Genomic DNA, 16,817 nt, shown 5'->3' with positions numbered 1-16,817 from the left:
TCATTTCCAAGTATCAGGAGGCTAGTAAGAATAGCATAAACAAGTTAAGTACTACATTGACACAATGTCAAACATAAACCTACATAGTAACTTTGCTACTTACTCTACACAGTGCTGCTTACTCTAGATGCATGAACCTACATTACCCAAACCACAAATGCATGTCAATGAAACATCCAGTGGTGGTGAGAAGTTATTACAAACCTGTAGCTCCTACAAATCCACCATGCTAGCGTGGCAGCCTTAGGAAACCCATGCAATGATTTTGGCTGAGAACTCAGCCTGGATGGGGAAATAGCATTCACAACTCTCTGAACAAAACCCACAATGCTCCTTACATATTGCCGAGCCATGGCTACCACACTGTCTTGATAGTGGTTCTCAAAAGTGAACTGGAATGCAATGGTCAAGACCGACCTTAGGCTATAGTTGTTCAATGTGGTTTCAAAGAAGACGACGTCCTCCACTAGGACCCGATTCCAAGGAGGAAGCCAAATCCAATTAGTAATGGGCAACAGCACTATCATCCTGCAGTACCACAAAAAAATGTTAAGTAGCACAAAATATATCATAATCTGAATAACCAAAAATTGAAGTTTAAGGCTGGTACTCAACTGTTTTAGGTTCCAATGGTATGACACAGAAACCCGATGGTAGCAATGTTACGTTTTCAGCAAAAGATTCATCAAAAAGTGAAAAGACAAGTTGAGAAAGGCACCAGCTGCATTCTCGTCCAATCCACTACAAAGCTGGAAAAAAAATAGGAACTAATAAGACAAGGGAAATAAAATATTTCCAAACATCAGCCCGATAGCTATGTAACGACTACCAGAGTGTTGTTGCCTGGAAAGGTTTGGAACATTCCTTCATGGGTTTCCTAGGGGAAATCTTCTAACAACTACTAGAGTGTTGTTGGCACCTTATTAGTAAAAACTACTGAGTAAACAAGGTAATGAACCAGATTACGTATTTACTTCAAACCCATAACAAATATATAATGGTACACTCCTAGATTGATATGCGCCAACCCGTAATAAATACATATCTTGTAGTAGAACATCATCTTGGGGAAAATAATGGCCTTCAAGACGAATTTGCTCATCCAAACTTTCTGAATTTGCTCACTCATTCTACAATAAAACATGTTTATATATAGTTAAGGAATTTAAGACAAAATAAATAAATAAGTTCCAATCATCTAATTATATGCAAACATACATGTAACACTTAAACACTCGTCTGTACTGTCAACTACCATACTATACTATGTAACCAAAAAAAAAAGGGGGTTTTCTTATTTTTTTTCCTGTAATACTTAACAGTTAAAACTTTAAACATTAAGTGAGACCAGAGGGGTACTACTGCAATTGAGAAAACTTCGGAGTTTGGTTGACTCCGGATCAGATGACAGGGTACACGGCTACGTTATTTGGTAGTGTTAATTTATGTTGTCTTCGCTTCTACAAGGAAATCATTGACTTGGCTAAATCACCTTCAAGTGCAGGATTTTCAAGAGACAAGAAGCATATAAATATTCCTCTCAAGAATGATGGGATTTTAAGCGAAAATCTCCAAAGGAAATTGATCGAGCAAGTGCAAAGGTAGACAAAAACTTCCCATCTAACAAAAACTGAGTGTAATTTTGAATTCCCTAACTTGTCGATGAGGTCTGTGAACACAAAGTGTAACATACAGAGTCCATTTTTATTGAAGGTTGGGAGGTTTCAGAAGTTTAGTAGAGTGTGACATAGAGAGTCCATTTTTATTCACCCAAGCTTTTCATTTCAGTCATATTTAACTTGACAAATGAAAATGCATAGAGTGCATGGTTATTGTGCTGGTGAACAAAGTTGGACTTTTCAATCAAATATAATATATCATAATAACCATCATTTCAAAAACAAAAGGAGAATGAAACAAACAAACACACAGACATACACGCACAGAGAGAGAGAGATAGAGACGAGTTCTGGACTCGACCACACAGATGGTTTACTTTCATTGTATTAATAAATTTGACATAAACAAACCAAAGGGGTACTACTGCTAATTGTAAAACAAGACAAAATATTACAACACATGATCATATATTTCATTTAAGTTTCAAAAATAACACTATGAAGTATGAACCATTAATAGTGTTAGGTAAAACATCGATCTAACATTAACACTGAGTAAATCAAGTCATAACACATGAGAGTAAACAAATCTAACAAAAACAAGCACCTTTTATATAAAAGATGATTCTTTTATCTCAAAATCGAAAGTTGGACAAAACCTATAAGCAAGAACATCACTTTTAACAAAAAATTGATGAGTAAATTAGTTACCTTGAGCAGATCAAGTGACAAAAGCAGTGACAACTCGTTTAATCTCTGAAATAAAAAATTTAATTAGAACCCAAAATCAATTAGGAGAGAAGAGGAACAAGAAGGGGAAGAACATAAGAAAAACAAGAGAGAGGAAGAGATGACGACTTACCCAGTGAGGAATCGAAACCTTGGCCGGTAACACCACTCTACTGTTTTCTCTTTCTTCCTGTTATTTCCCTTTTCTTTCACTTGTTATTGATTTCTTTTTAGGGCATCGTGCTTTAGATGAGCAGCAAGAGCAAAAACAAATCCCGCTTAAGTTTTCGTTGTATTTTTAGCTGATTTTTGTTTTTGACAATTTAATTATCTTCCTTTTTGTTTATCAACTTTGTGACGTATACACAAGCGTTAGAAAATATACAACAAATGTTACATAATATTTACCAATATTTACCAACGGATATTTGTATTTCTAACGGTTATTAAATGTTGGCAATTACCTAACAGATGGGTATGTGTTGGTAATGAAAAATCCCAATGGTTGCAAAATAGCCCAAATGGTGTAGTATTTCCTTTGGCTTTTGACTCATTTGGTTATGTTTTTAGAGTTCTTACTTTTTATTTTATTTATTTATTTATTTTTTCTTTCGATGAAAACTTTCTTTTCTTTTCTTATTTGAAGCAACTAACAAATTCTTGGTATTCCACAGGTATTTCTATTTTCTTTTCTTCATTTCATCTCTATTCTCAGACTCATTCAAAAATGGGTAGGCTGATTTTGTTTTTATTTTGTTTTTATAAAAGGGTAAAGGATTTGTGATTTATGAAAAGGCTAAAGAAAGGCTCAGAGGGGTGACTAACGGAAAATAATTTCATATAGGTTTGAATTTCTGGCTATATACATATCCAAAAAGGGCTTAAATTCTCGCTTAGGATATGGTATAGTGATCAAGCAAGTGAATGTGTGATTTCTCTATTCGGAATTTACTTCTTCTTTGTGTCATTTCTCAAATATTTCACTCATATAAGGCTTTAAGGCTATATTCTCACATGATTTGTAGAATAAGTACTCTAGCCTAGATTTCATAAACTTATTGCTAATACAAACATAGATGCTCATGCAATATATTTATGGAAAGATGCAATGATTATTACCTACATATTAACTTAAATTTCTAAAAACTATTCTAATTTAAGAGCTAACGTGAAACTTCTAGATTAATATCATCATGGAGAAAGAAACAATACCAATATTCATAAGTGCATAATATAAATACTTATTATTTATATTTTATTATTATTATTTTTTACTAGAAAACATGTGTATATTATACATATATATATCCTAATAGGTGCCTTAAATTACGCGTGTTTCTATGCCACCCCCAAACAAAAATATGCTTTGTCGTCAAAGTATAAAAATAAAAATGATAGAAAATACCATGGAAACGCGTGAAAATTTAAGAACACCTGCAAAACAAATTCAGAACATACTAATATAGATAAATTACAACAAACACAACTCTATATGAGTTTCACCCATTATGGGAATAACAAAAATTAAATTACTTGGGACATAAGCAAACACTAACAAAAAGTAAAACTTACCTCATATCCTTCATTTAAGCGTTGTCCTTCTCTTCTATGAAGAAGTGAGGTTCCTTTGTATCTTGCCAAGCCATGACAATTTGCCAGGCCTCATGCCATTTGTCATCTACATTTGCTAACCTGTTAAGCGCTACTTGATCGGATGGGGTGTAAGGGGCAACCCAATTAGGTTGTAACCTCCACCCCGGCCAAATCATCACACTAAAAGAGCGTATAATGCAATTGGTGGGTCGCACAATGTCAACCCCAACCCAATCCGTGAAACGGATACAGAACTTAGGAAAGAAAATTGCACTATGTGGCAAACCAAAATAGGCATAAGAAGGTACTTATGCTTCATACTATGTGCTCTTGCTAAACTAGACACTAAGGTCTGGGGAAGGTCATAGAGCATACGTCTCTATCAGCTAGAGCAAAGAAGACGTCACAAGTGGCGTTATTCGCAGAAGAAAAACTGCCATTCCCCTAAGATATTCAACATGATAAAGAACATAATAGTGCCCATGTTAAGGGACAAGCTACCAAATGCTACGTTATATTGCCCCTGGTCCTCCTCTATATGAAAAATCCCCGCCCCATAGGCCTCATGCAAATACTCATAGTTGTAGATATAGATATTATCAACCATATAACCCCATGAGTTTTGGATTTCAGCAGGCATAGACAGTCCAATAGCAAAGGGCCAACAAAAACTTGGTTAAGTTCATTATTACATCATCAATGGTGACAGAGAACACTTGTTCCCCATCCAGTCGATAAAATGAACTTACAATGATCATAGAAATAAGCAGTAAGTCTAGGAGAATAAGTTTCATCAGCACTTACCATTAGAGGTTGCCATCCTGCCTGCACAATCAAGTCGCGGAACTAGTATCCATAGGTGTTACTATCGAGCAATTCGTCAAAGGATTGCTCCGATATGATTTGAGGAGACTTCATATCAAACAAACTCACTACGAAACTCCTGGAAGTGACTGCGGATGAACCCAAAAGTTAGAATTGAAGCTGTGTTGAGGTGAAGGCGCGGGGGCGCTTAAGATAGCCTATGGAAAGGTACGGGACCGCTTAATCTAACAAGAATTCTAGTAAGTTGGGTGCGGGCGCGCTTTGTTGTAAGGCCAAATAGAGGGCGTGCGCGCTCTGTGTGCTTGAAGTGCTCTGAAGTGAAAGTGCAAGTAAAAGTGAGAGGCGCAAAGTGAGAGGCGTGATGCTAAGTTGAGAGTGAACCATGTATTTATAGAGGACTAGTTTCTTAATCTAAGGTCCACAAGTTGCCCAAATTGTTAAGGCAAAATGATGGAAAAAGAAAATTTCTAAATCCAAAATAGAAATAGACCAGATGCAGACTCCAAAATCAAACCAATAGCTTTTTGGCTGGATTTAAAATAACAATCATCCAATTTCTAATCCTTGAGGTTGCACAAACCAAGAGTAGCTCATTATATCTACCCCCCCCCGTTAGCAACATGCTCACATAACCCATATTCTCATAACCTTGCAATTTTAACTTCCAAAAACAAGTAGATATGGAAAAATACAATACTTAAACAAATAATACCATCGCCAAACAAATCGGGAAGGTGGGATTCATGAAAAATAGATAGCATGCTTGGACAAAAAATTAAATTAACTTGAAATTCAAATAACAATTAATTACTTAAAAACAATTACATAATTCAATATTAACTACTTAACTAAACTACTAAGAATCCAATTCTATTAAAAACAGGGAAAAATACATCAAAACAACAATATAACTAAAGAACTAGCCACGAGATGAGGATGGGCTAGAGTCATCCGTCCTGCGCCGACGACGCTCATGCCTCCCAGAGTCAGCAGATTAAAAACCCTCATGAGGTGGCAAGCATCGTAGAACTTCTACTTGAAACATGCGTTGTTGCTCTATAAAAACATTCATGGCTTCCCAATGCTCATTATCACGCTGGACTAGAGTCTCCATGTTAGCCTGGAAGTTTGCTTGGCTACGGATAATAGTACCTTGCCTAGTCTTAATAGCCTCACAGAGGTCACGCAGAGAACTTTGGCCTGTACGAATCGTCTCATACTCGTTATGGAGAGTTCGTTTGTCATGATGAAGTAATGAGACTCGCTCTATATCCGTAGGCATCGGCATCAAAACATGTGGTGTCTTCCTCATCCGATACCTGCTCAGCACCCAAAACCTCAAGCAAATTCCACTCCCGATAAATACATGCATTTTCATGCAACTTCAACATCACTTTACTAGTCTTCGTAATCAATGTAGGGAAGGGTGCGGTATATACACCAACTGATCTAATCTCACTTATCAAATAGTCGAGGATGCAAAACTCATACCTCTTGTTCTGAAGGATCCAGAGAAGGTGCAGACAATTCGCTATGATATCACTTACTTTCGTGGTGCCAATAATATTTCTACCAACCCACTGAGCTACAGCCAGCTGGTTTCGTCTAAGAGACGTCTGACGAACACAATGCGATTTCGGATTGTGTTTTCATTCCTTTACCGTCTCCGTCATCAGAGGAACGATTCCACCAAACTGAGATTCCTGCATTGTGAGTACGAGTGGCCTATGCCCAATGCCAGTATTCTCAGACAACACTGTTGTAGTAAATTCCCTCCGACTACCATTCACCTTTACAAAAATCCTACAACCCTCAATCTCCCTATTCTTATAAAAATCATACACCAATTCAGTGTGATAAAAATCCTCCGTAGTATACCACAACCTTTCCCACCTCCTAATAGCCAATCTGGAATAAAAAAAAAATGTGAAAATAATGTTTGGTTAAAAACTTGTTCCAGAAGAATCTTTGGGGTTTGAAGAGCCATTTAATTTTGGATAGGGAATTTGAGGTGAATGGAAGGTGGGGAAGAGTAAATTAAGCACTTGATCGAAATCTGGATTGGGTTTGTGTGGAGATAGGCACAGTAAGATTTTCTTTGTTCTGGGTTGATAGAGGCGTGGAGAAGAAGAAGAACTCGCGAAGGGTTTTCTTTTTTTATTATTTTTTTAGGAGTCACATGCAAGTCGCGTGACTACTTAGGGTTTAAGCATTTGGGCCTAAGCCCAAAATAATTATGTAATGTCCATCATGTCCTATGTCTCGTAAACTTAAAACTAAAATACCTGATTCGTTAACGGTCAGATTTTTGCGAATGAGCTATGAAAACGATCAGCAGAGAAAGTACAATCCAATGATCTATAAAAAAAACCTCAAATCTAATCGTGGTTGGCATATAAGAAGATGGAAAACTTTTTAAAATGTGTGAATGACATAAGTTATGTGATTAAAAGAAATCTAAATTCATAGATAGTGTCAACCCGAATCAAAATACGACTAAACGACATAAACAACAAGTATAGGAATTTGAGCGATCAAGAAAAGAAAGACAAAACACCCCACCCCCAAACAAATTTTTGAAAACATAGTTTAGAAAATTTGTTTTAAATACATGGGTATTTTAAAGTCAGATTCCCGAGACTTGCTAGATTATTGTTTATAGGGTTTTAATATATTTTAAAAATTTTTTTTTTTTATGAATAAGTTTAATATAAAGGAAAAACAATAAAACAATAAAGACATAAATCACTCCATAGAGAAACATGACTCAAAAACCGAGAAAACATACAAGAGTGGAAGCGTAAATTATGTTAACCGTGGACTTAGGATCTGGTACTTACAGCCACACACTCCAAAGGAGGGCCCGGTTACCTGAATGGTGCACTCCTTTAATATAAGATTGGAATGGAGTACATCAAAGAATAAAATGAGTCGTTTATAGGCAGATACTCGAGACTTTATCTAAAAGATGTATTAACAGGCAATTTACCATATATCAACAATCTAAAGAGTTGTGGGTCTGTCCATAAATAATTATCACGGACGGCAAACCCAAATAGATTTAGACACTAAGATCTCCTAGGATGTGGCATAGTGGAATGAGAGTGAATACTGTTGGATCTAAAATCTAACTTAGCAGACAATTTCTTCTTTTTTCTCCAACGAAAGGGTGGCCAACTGAATGATCGTGAAAATATGGATGGTTGTGGAAGATATGTGGGATATGGATAAGTTTTAGAAGGAAGGAATGGAAAAAATGAGAATGTGGGTTTAGCACAAAACTCATGGGTGGCATGGGTTGGTATTATCACACATCTAAAAATGAAGATGTCAGGTGGCTCTTTTTTGGGTATTATGTTCTTACCATATGGGTTTAGAAAGTCATGAAGCACAGGGGAGAAGCAAAAAGGTGAAGTGTAGACTCAGGGTTCCTTTGAAGAGGTGGAGGGAAGGGAATCGAGGTGGTGGTAAATGATTGGATTTTATGAGGGATTAGCTCAGGTGGGTGATGGTCGGGTGGTGTGTTAGGTAGTTCTTGAGAGGGTGGATCATCACAAGCTCTTAGAAACTCGACGAATTCCTCATCTAGCTTGGTCGCATCCACATAATTATGGTATTCATCTGGATCTTTGAGAAAGTCATCAATTTCGTCGAAGGAGTCAAAATTGTGATCTTTGTCCTCATCCATAAAAGGGGTATCTACTAGTGTGGGGACGAAAGCGTTGGAGTCGAAACTTCCAAAAGAAAGGAATTGATGCATCTGATTCTCAAGAAACGTGTTGTTAAAATAATCTTGAGCTAAGCTCTTGATTATGCTAACCTCTCCATCGATAGTTGTATCTGGTAACTGTTTCATCATTTTGAAAACATTCACCTCAATAGAAAGATGGCCAAAGACATAGACATCGAACCATCGTGGAAGTTTATGAGCGTGTTGGCAGTTGCCAAGAAAGGACGCCTTAAAATGATAGGAACAGAGTCGTTAGAGACTTCTGTGTCTAGGATAACAAAGTCTGCTGGGTAGTAAAAATCTTAAACTTTAGCCAACACGTTTTCAACCACACCCTTAGGATACTTAATAGAACGATCAGCTAATTGCAACTTCATTTTAGTTGGTTGTATATCTTGTAGACCTATTTGTTTATATAGATAATAAGGGAGTAAGTTAACACTCACCCCCAGGTCTAATAACGCAGTCGTCGTGTGGGTATCCCCCAAGGTGCATTGTACAGTAGGACGACCAGGGTCCTTGTACTTAACAATTCCATTAGGTTCAGATAGAGTTGGAAACTGTTCAGTTAAAAAGGCATCTTTTGGTATATTTGTTTTCTGCCTAGTAGTGCACAACTCTTTTAGAAACTTAGCATGTTGTGGTAACTTTTTAATAGCGTCAAGAAAAGATAGGTTTATCGTTAGATTTTTAAAAACTTTCCTAATCTCGTCAAAGTTTGTATCCTTGTGTAACATGGTTAGTCTCTAGGGAAACGGTGGATTCGCTCTATATTTAGCATATGGATCAATATGAGTTTTAACCTTGGCCACTTTCCTCTTGGGTTAAGGTTTAACTGGTACCTCTACAAAAGTAGGATCTTCAGTTACTACTTCGGTATATAGTAAATTTTCAGTTATAATGACCACTGGTGGGGTAACAACGGGCATAGTTACGACATTATCAACCACTCTGCCAGAATGGAGAGTGGTGATGGCATTTAACTCACCTACGTTTATATTTTCATTACTAGTATTACCGGTTACTTCAAAGGCTGTGTTTGGCATTTTAGGATTAGACATAGCTTGACCTGGAAACACACCTTTTGGTTGGGCTTTCTCTAGGGTTAACTGTTGTATGTGGTGATTAATGGATTGTAAAATCTAATGGTTAGCCTGCATGTAGGTTTCGAAACGATCCGGTTGTGAAGGTGTAGTGGCCACAGGTGGTGTGACTGGAACTATCTCACATTGATTATTAACGGGTGAGTTGCGATAGTTGTTAGTAACTGGAACGATAGTTCTATTAGTATTATAATTATTATTATAATCATTATAATTACCTTGTCCTTGTCCTTGTCTCAGTGGAGCTTGGTTGTAATTGTTCGTTGGCCTAACATTTTGATTATTAAACCCTGGAGGTGTAACTTGTTGATTATTTCGCCAACCGAAGTTGGGGTGCTGTCTCCAAGGTGGGTTAGGTTCACTATTTATGGAGCAAACATTATCCAGCTGTGCGGGTGGTTGTTCATAGAGGAGAGGACAATAGGAGTCAGTATACTCAAGGTTGTAACAGAAATTACATGGAAAAGAGTTTATGTTCATGACATGAGTAGGCTTATGTTGAATAGAAATAGCTTCTACCTTTTTTGTGAGAGATTCGATTAAAGTTCTAAGCTCGGGATCAGATTTAACCTCAAACATACTGGCAGCCTTAACTGTGGAAGAAGAATTATTGGAGCGGGCAGGGGATGTCATTACCCTTCCCCCCCTAGTTATTTTGACACTTAGATTGATCTTCTAAAAACTTATAAGCCTCTGAGGCACCTTTATTAAGGAAACTACCCTAGTCATTATATTAAGAACCTCTTTATGGTGATGTAAAAGCCCTTTGAAAAAGGCATGAACAAGTGTGTCTTTCGCAAGGTTATCATGTGGACACTCGATGAGAAGATCAATGAAATGATTCCAGGCCTCTGAAAAGGATTTGTGAGGATTCTGGCAGAAGAAATGAATCTTTTGAAGCATTTCATCTGTCTTCAGTGGTGGGTAAAACTGTTCCATGAACAATTGAACAAGGTTGGCCTATGAGTCCACAGAATTAGGTGATTGGGCAGTTAACCAAGATGTTGCCTTATCGGATAGGGTGAAAGGAAACACCTTAAGTTTAGTTTGTTCCAAACCTACGGTAAGATGATGAAATGTGGTAAGAACTTGTTCAATCCTACGCATATGCTGATAAGGCTTCTTGTAGTCTAACCCATGAAAAACCGGTAACAAATTAAATATATTCGGGGGAATTCAAAAATTCCCCACTGGGTCTGCAAGAACAATGCAAGACTTAGGGCTATCATTTAGGGCTTTGTAAAAGTCAGAGAGAGGAGTCTCTGTTTCGTCAGTCATTACTGCAGGTGTAGTGTGTGATATTCTAGATAGGCGTGTGCATTGATATTTACGATAAATAATAGAAGATGGTTTACTCTTACCATACCTTAATCTCATGCAAGGCCAAGGCCAATATGAATACAAACCACTAACAATAGTCAAACAAACCTGATATGCTAGAATGAAAAATTCGATAACAGAAAAGACGAGGAGTGAAGAAAAGAGTACTTGAAGGCCTCCTTGCTTCGCATATGAATAACATCTTGTATACACAATCCAAGTGTATTTAAGAAGTTGAAAACATTGAATAGTAAAAATAATTTGAACAAAACGAGAGCCGGCGACTAACCTACGAAATCGGGCTATTCTACAGAGGAGTGCGGGTGCGCTCTATTGTAGAGTAAATAAAGGCGCGGGCGCGCTCTATGTATTGTTCACAAATTTTTTCCAAGAGAACAAAGAAAGAGTGAAGAGAGCCTCGAAAGTACAATGGCGAGAAAAAACTTTCTGAAGAAAAAACCAACACAGTTAGAACCAAACAATCGGGTGGGCGGGTGAAATGGGATATTGGTAGAATTTTAAACACTATGGGAAACTAGTCTAACAAAACGAAGATGGCAGCGGCGCCATTTGATAGAACTAAAAACTCATGTTTTACCTACTCTTAACTGATTATGCTAAGAATATGTAAAACTAAAAAGGATTTATTCTATATCAAAGTTTTCTACTCTCGATTATCTTGCGATATGGTGGAGTAAAGAATTTGTTCCACTCCTAGTTTCTTAGACGTAACAGTTTCACTAATTTTAACAATTCTATAATATCAACGAGAGCAATAATTAAATTAAACTAATATGGTGAAAATAACTAATTACGATATGCTAATTTATACTATGGCAATTTGATTATAAGATGTGAATGAAAAGAGAGGTATTAGAGGGATTTGATTCCACCTTGAATAAACCTTAATAAGCTAGCATAGATTTGTTGTAATTCTAATCTTTATGTTTTCACATAAAGGTTAGGTCTTTTTAATCCCTAATTATTCATAGCAATCTCTACCAACTAATAATTAGTATGTGAGGCAATTTAAACCCATTCTCATGGTGAATTAATTTCCTTCTAGAATGGAATAGTAATTACAACTTATTCTACACTAACACATCAAGTCTTCATTAAAGCTTCATCAAACCCCTCTAATGGAGGTTTAGCTGAGATTCATTAGACTATCATCAATAGAAGAATAAGAAGATGACATCATAATAACAATAACTTGGCTTTATTTATCTAATTGAAGAGAGTCTAAGAATTAAAAACAATATTAAAAACTAAGTATTGAATAATTAACTAAGTACTTAAGAGTTATGCCTTAGTCCCCTTTATATAGAAGAGGGCTAGGTCTACAATTTCATGCATGGGATTTGGAGCCATGTTTTGGGCCATTAATTCAAGTCCAAAATCTAATTACTCAAGTCCAAAAAGGGTTTCTCTGCTGGAAATTACTGCAACAACTTTTTCGTCTACTTTTACTATGATTGAATCAATGACTAGACCGTTAGAAATCACTTTCTGAGCCGGTCATTTTAATATAGAATAGGCCCAATTTCGAGGTCTGAGTCTAAAAATACGGATTGCGGAAGTTCTATTGACTTTTATGCTCTATTTTTGCTGCGTTGACTTTGACTTTTCCGCTTTGTACGGGCTTTAAAAAGGCTTTTTCTCCTTGAATCTTGGCCTTTAGTCATAGAACTTCTTAGCAACCAACCTTTGCTCCTTACTCTTGCAAAAGTGACATATTTCTTCACATAATTGACTCCAAGACCTGAAATACACAAAAGTACATAACATCACTAATTCTTATTTATTATACACATAATTGGTCTAAATGTAATATTATTAAGGGGTTAAAACTACAGTTTTAGGCTCTTATCAGGTAGTATGAGTGTTTCTTTGTGGTGTTACGTTTCCTTATTTTTGTTCAAGTTTGTTTTGTTCACGTTTTTTATTTTGGTCTTCTTCATTTTCATATAAAGTGGTGTTTCTCATTATGTGGTTTTCATTTACATATGTCCACATGTAAGGTTATATATTATTGTATATGTGTATTCTTTTTAAGGTGTGTATACTTGGGTATACACCTATATTTCATTTCTTATATATACTTATCACAAAATTTAGATGCAAGTTGTAAATAATGTGTTTAATTAATCTTCCTAGCATGTTTTAGATGATTACATAAAGTTTAGTCCTTGAGATTATATCTGGTAATTTTACACTATAAACAATTATTGTTTTGTTAATCTACTTTCTTTCCTAGAATCTCGAGACAAAATTCCTTTAAAAGGAATCTTAAAGGAATTATATGGGGTGGGATAGAGGCACAGTCATTGTAGCCACATTCTAGGCACATTGACTCTAGTCCACCAATCTGTTTCAAATCCTACGGATATGGGGTTGTCTCAATTAGCCAAATACGAAATAAACAAAATTTCAGAAAAAAAAATTCGAAACAAAAAAACGAAAAATCTCCAAAATTAGATCAAGAACTCCTCTCAAACTTCTCTCTCTCAAACTCTTCCTTCTCCACTATCTCTTCTCTTTGAAAATCAGTTGGCTCCACCACTTCTCTCTCCACCACTCCAAAATCAGGCCACCTTCGATTCGTGTGCTTCTTCCGAGGTAAATTTCTAGCTGATTGTTCACTCTCTTAATTTCTCTTCTCTATTTCTCGATCTTTGACCCAATTTCCTTTGCATGATCAACACCACTTTTGGAAGTTAGTATCATCTCGACTGTTTGTTGTCAAGTTTTTTTAAATTAAATTTTGTTTTTTTAAATTGGGCTTTTATATGATATGGGAATTTGGTGTTAATTTTGAATTTTGAGGAACTGAATGTTATGGAGTTTTTAATTGGGTAATTTTAGCGTATGTATCAGTTGAATTTTGTGTTGTAATGTTTTAGTTTGAAGCTAGAGTTTGGATAAGTAAGCACTAAGGTATCAGACAAGAACTCTGGAATGCAGCTGCTGTTCACCTTTTGGCCCAAATCTGGAAGACGAGGAATAGAATTTACTTTGAGGAAACAAGGTTGACCAGTGCCCACATAAAGAACGAAGTTACTAAAGGTGCCAAAGCCTCGGGTAAGATAGCCACTGGGTACATGTATAATATTGTTGGTGACTTGGAAGTGCTGCACTCTTTTGATCTCCAGGGAAGAGCAAGGAGGAGTAGGATACAAGAAGTCAAATGGATTCCACCCGACAATGGCATTGTCAAAGCAAATACGGATGGGTCCTCTTTGGGAAACCCAGGGATTGGAGGAGCTAGGGTCATCTACAGAGACCACTTGAATCAGGTAGTCGGGGTCAGGGAATTCGGGCTTGGGATTACCACAAATTTTCACACCGAATGTTATGCGCTTGTCATGGCAGTGGAAACGACATTGGTAAATGGATGGCAGCAACTATGGTTAAAAAGCGATTCTCTAGCAAGGATCCTGGCCCTGCTCATGGACAAAGCTCCTTGGGTTCTCAAAGCATGGTGGCTGAGAGCTACGCAACAACTTACCAGCTGGAGAATGATGCATACCTTCCGAGAAGCAAACTTTGGGGCCGATGCAGCTGCCAAGATGGGTTCATCACTGAACCAAGGCGCGGAACGGTGGAGCTCCTTCAGACCCTGTTATATCAAAAACTTAGAGAGCCCTTATAGGACATACTACCGATTTTGCTAAGTTTGGTTGTTATGTTTTATATAACAGGTGTGCGGATAAAACAGGTGTGCGGGCAATGTGAACTTTGGAGTGCTGGTCCTGACAGAGGGAACTGCGTTGAGCTCCCTTCTTTGAAGCATTCGAGATCTCTGAGATGGATCAAACTGCAACAAAGGGAGTCTAAGTTTAATCCCAGGAGCCTCACTCTGGCGATCTACAAGGCCTGTCATAGGCCCAGTGTATCTTTTAGTTTAGCACTTTTTATATAACCTGGCTTCTAAAAGCCAGGGATGAAAAACCATCACCCTCGTTGTAATATACTTTTATTTATTTATAATATATCCCTACTTGCATGCAAAAAAATTATTGATTGTGGTTGGCTAATGGAACATTTTGCACGAGTTATTTTTCATTTTGAATAAATTTGAAGTTGTGCTAGCTTCTTGAGTGATCGAAGGTTATACTAGGTGTAGGATTTTGAGTTCACTGGTTTGCTAGGATAACATAGGGAAATAGGTTGTAATGTGATCGAAGGTTGTAATGTTTAAGTTTAAAGCTGTGGTAGCTTCTCAAGTGATCAAAGGTTGTAATGTTTTAGTTTAAAGCTAGAGTTTGGATTTTTGTTACTGTAGATGGAAAGAACTCTGTGCAATAGGTGTGGTGATAACACTCATTCATCAGAGAAATGTTGTTGGTTGTCTACGCCTTGTTGCATTCAAAAATGCCGTGGAAGTAGGATCCTGAAACAGTCGAGCCAAATCCAATCTCTTGGAAAAAATTTTTTTTTGACCTGTCGCGCTCGTCATTAGTACCTCTGGAGAATCTAAGATGCAGACAGCTGAATTGCGCGGGGTTTAGAAAGGTTAACACAACAATGAAGAAAAATGAAAATGAAGGCAGAAAATTCTTGAATTGCACCGAGTGTGGGAAGGATTTCGAATGGTTGGATACGTTGTTACCTTTGTTAAGGAGCAATATTGAGTTGGCAGCGAGTTCAAGCTCTTCCACAATCACTTCTTCCTCGTCTTCAAAAAAAGATAAAAAAAGTCAAAATTACAGTTGAAATTGACGACGATGGTTTGTCGAAAGAATTCGAGCTTCATTGTAAAATTAGATGAGTGGTTGATTTCAAGTACTTTGTATTGCGTTTTTTGTGAACTTGTGGTGAATGTAATTATGCCGGTTACTATGTAACAAGGGAGTTGTTGAAATTGACTCTTGGATTCTTCTATGTAACAAGGCTTTGTATGCATCACTAACTATTTGTGTTTACTAACGTTTTTTTTTTTGGTTTGAATGAATCTTTTATGGGATTGATGGTTGGATTTCGTCATGGAGTAAGTGAACTATTTAAATGAGTTTCTTTCTTCTTGATGTATATGGAGTTATTTCTGTTACTCAAAAGTTAGAGGTTTTTGTTGGACCTAAAAAACATTGTAAGAGTCAGTCAACATCTACAGAAACAAGCCTCCCTCAAACAGTCTTGGAGTCTTTGTTTAGTATTCCCAAGCGTTCTGAGCATGAACCTGATGGTATGAACTGGAAGAATGTAGTAAAGAAAATGGAGTCTTTTGGTCCAATGGCAGGGTGCGGGTGCTGACATGATTGGTGGCATGGATGAGGATGTTCCTTCAGCTGGTGGTAGCGGTGCAGGGCCCAAGATTAAGGAGGTTGATTAAGTCTTTTCAGTTTAGCTTTATGAGGTTCTAGTCCAACCATTCTAGATACTTTTATGTTGTTTTCTTCTCTATTACTTCTATTGAAAACATGTGAATGTGTTATTGTGGTTATGGTTACAGATTAATACATTTTGTCCACCAGTTTTATTTAATCTTTAATGTTGGATTATTCGCATATTTTGCTTCCAGAAATTTCATGGGTGACCTGCAAATTTTTCCCTTTTATCTTGTAGTTGGGCTTGTATTGCAAATCTCAGACAAATTGGAAACAATGTGTTTGTCCTTTTGAGTTTTTGTTTAAAAGTTCTATGGTTTATTCAAGAGGACTAGGCGAAGCAGGATTTGAGTTTAGGTAGTGTTGTGACAACTCCTTTGCACGTCATCCAATACCTGACTCCCCTCACAGCACTCACATTGCTACACACAAGTACAAGTTTGATCCTAACGCATTAGTTTGTCAGAGTTTGATCCTGAAGGGTATAAGACTACTTACCTATTTCTGAGTATCAGACTGTCCCTCTTAATAAGATTTTGGTGTACGCTGCAAACAGGTAACCCCCCCTGGA

At 36.9% G+C, this 16,817-nt stretch overlaps 1 protein-coding gene across 1 annotated transcript; it reads left to right on the top strand.

Annotated features, from left to right (window-relative positions):
* Nucleotides 1-14,020: 14,020 nt before the first annotated feature.
* On the top strand, nt 14,021-16,251 carry LOC147510149 (uncharacterized). Its single transcript, XM_086598032.1, has 3 exons — nt 14,021-14,520; nt 15,205-15,304; nt 16,159-16,251. Exons 1-3 carry the CDS (start codon nt 14,021-14,023, stop codon nt 16,249-16,251), a joined length of 693 nt encoding a protein of 230 aa, XP_086454158.1.
* Nucleotides 16,252-16,817: the final 566 nt, after the last annotated feature.

The sequence above is a fragment of the Coptis chinensis genome, chromosome 3 (assembly GCF_015680905.1).
Source record: "Coptis chinensis isolate HL-2020 chromosome 3, ASM1568090v1, whole genome shotgun sequence".
Classification (NCBI taxonomy): Eukaryota; Viridiplantae; Streptophyta; class Magnoliopsida; order Ranunculales; family Ranunculaceae; genus Coptis; species Coptis chinensis.
This window is presented reverse-complemented; position numbering and strand designations above follow the sequence as displayed.

What these genes read in the sequence shown, in the direction of transcription:
- LOC147510149 (XM_086598032.1), top strand. Translation starts at nt 14,021, where the DNA reads ATGTATAATATTGTTGGTGACTTGGAAGTGCTGCACTCTTTTGATCTC. An exon ending in CTGAACCAAGGCGCGGAACG is followed by an intron (nt 14,521 to 15,204) that starts GTGGAGCTCCTT and finishes TTGTTACTGTAG; the next exon opens with ATGGAAAGAACTCTGTGCAA. An exon ending in CATTCAAAAATGCCGTGGAA is followed by an intron (nt 15,305 to 16,158) that starts GTAGGATCCTGA and finishes GTCCAATGGCAG; the next exon opens with GGTGCGGGTGCTGACATGAT.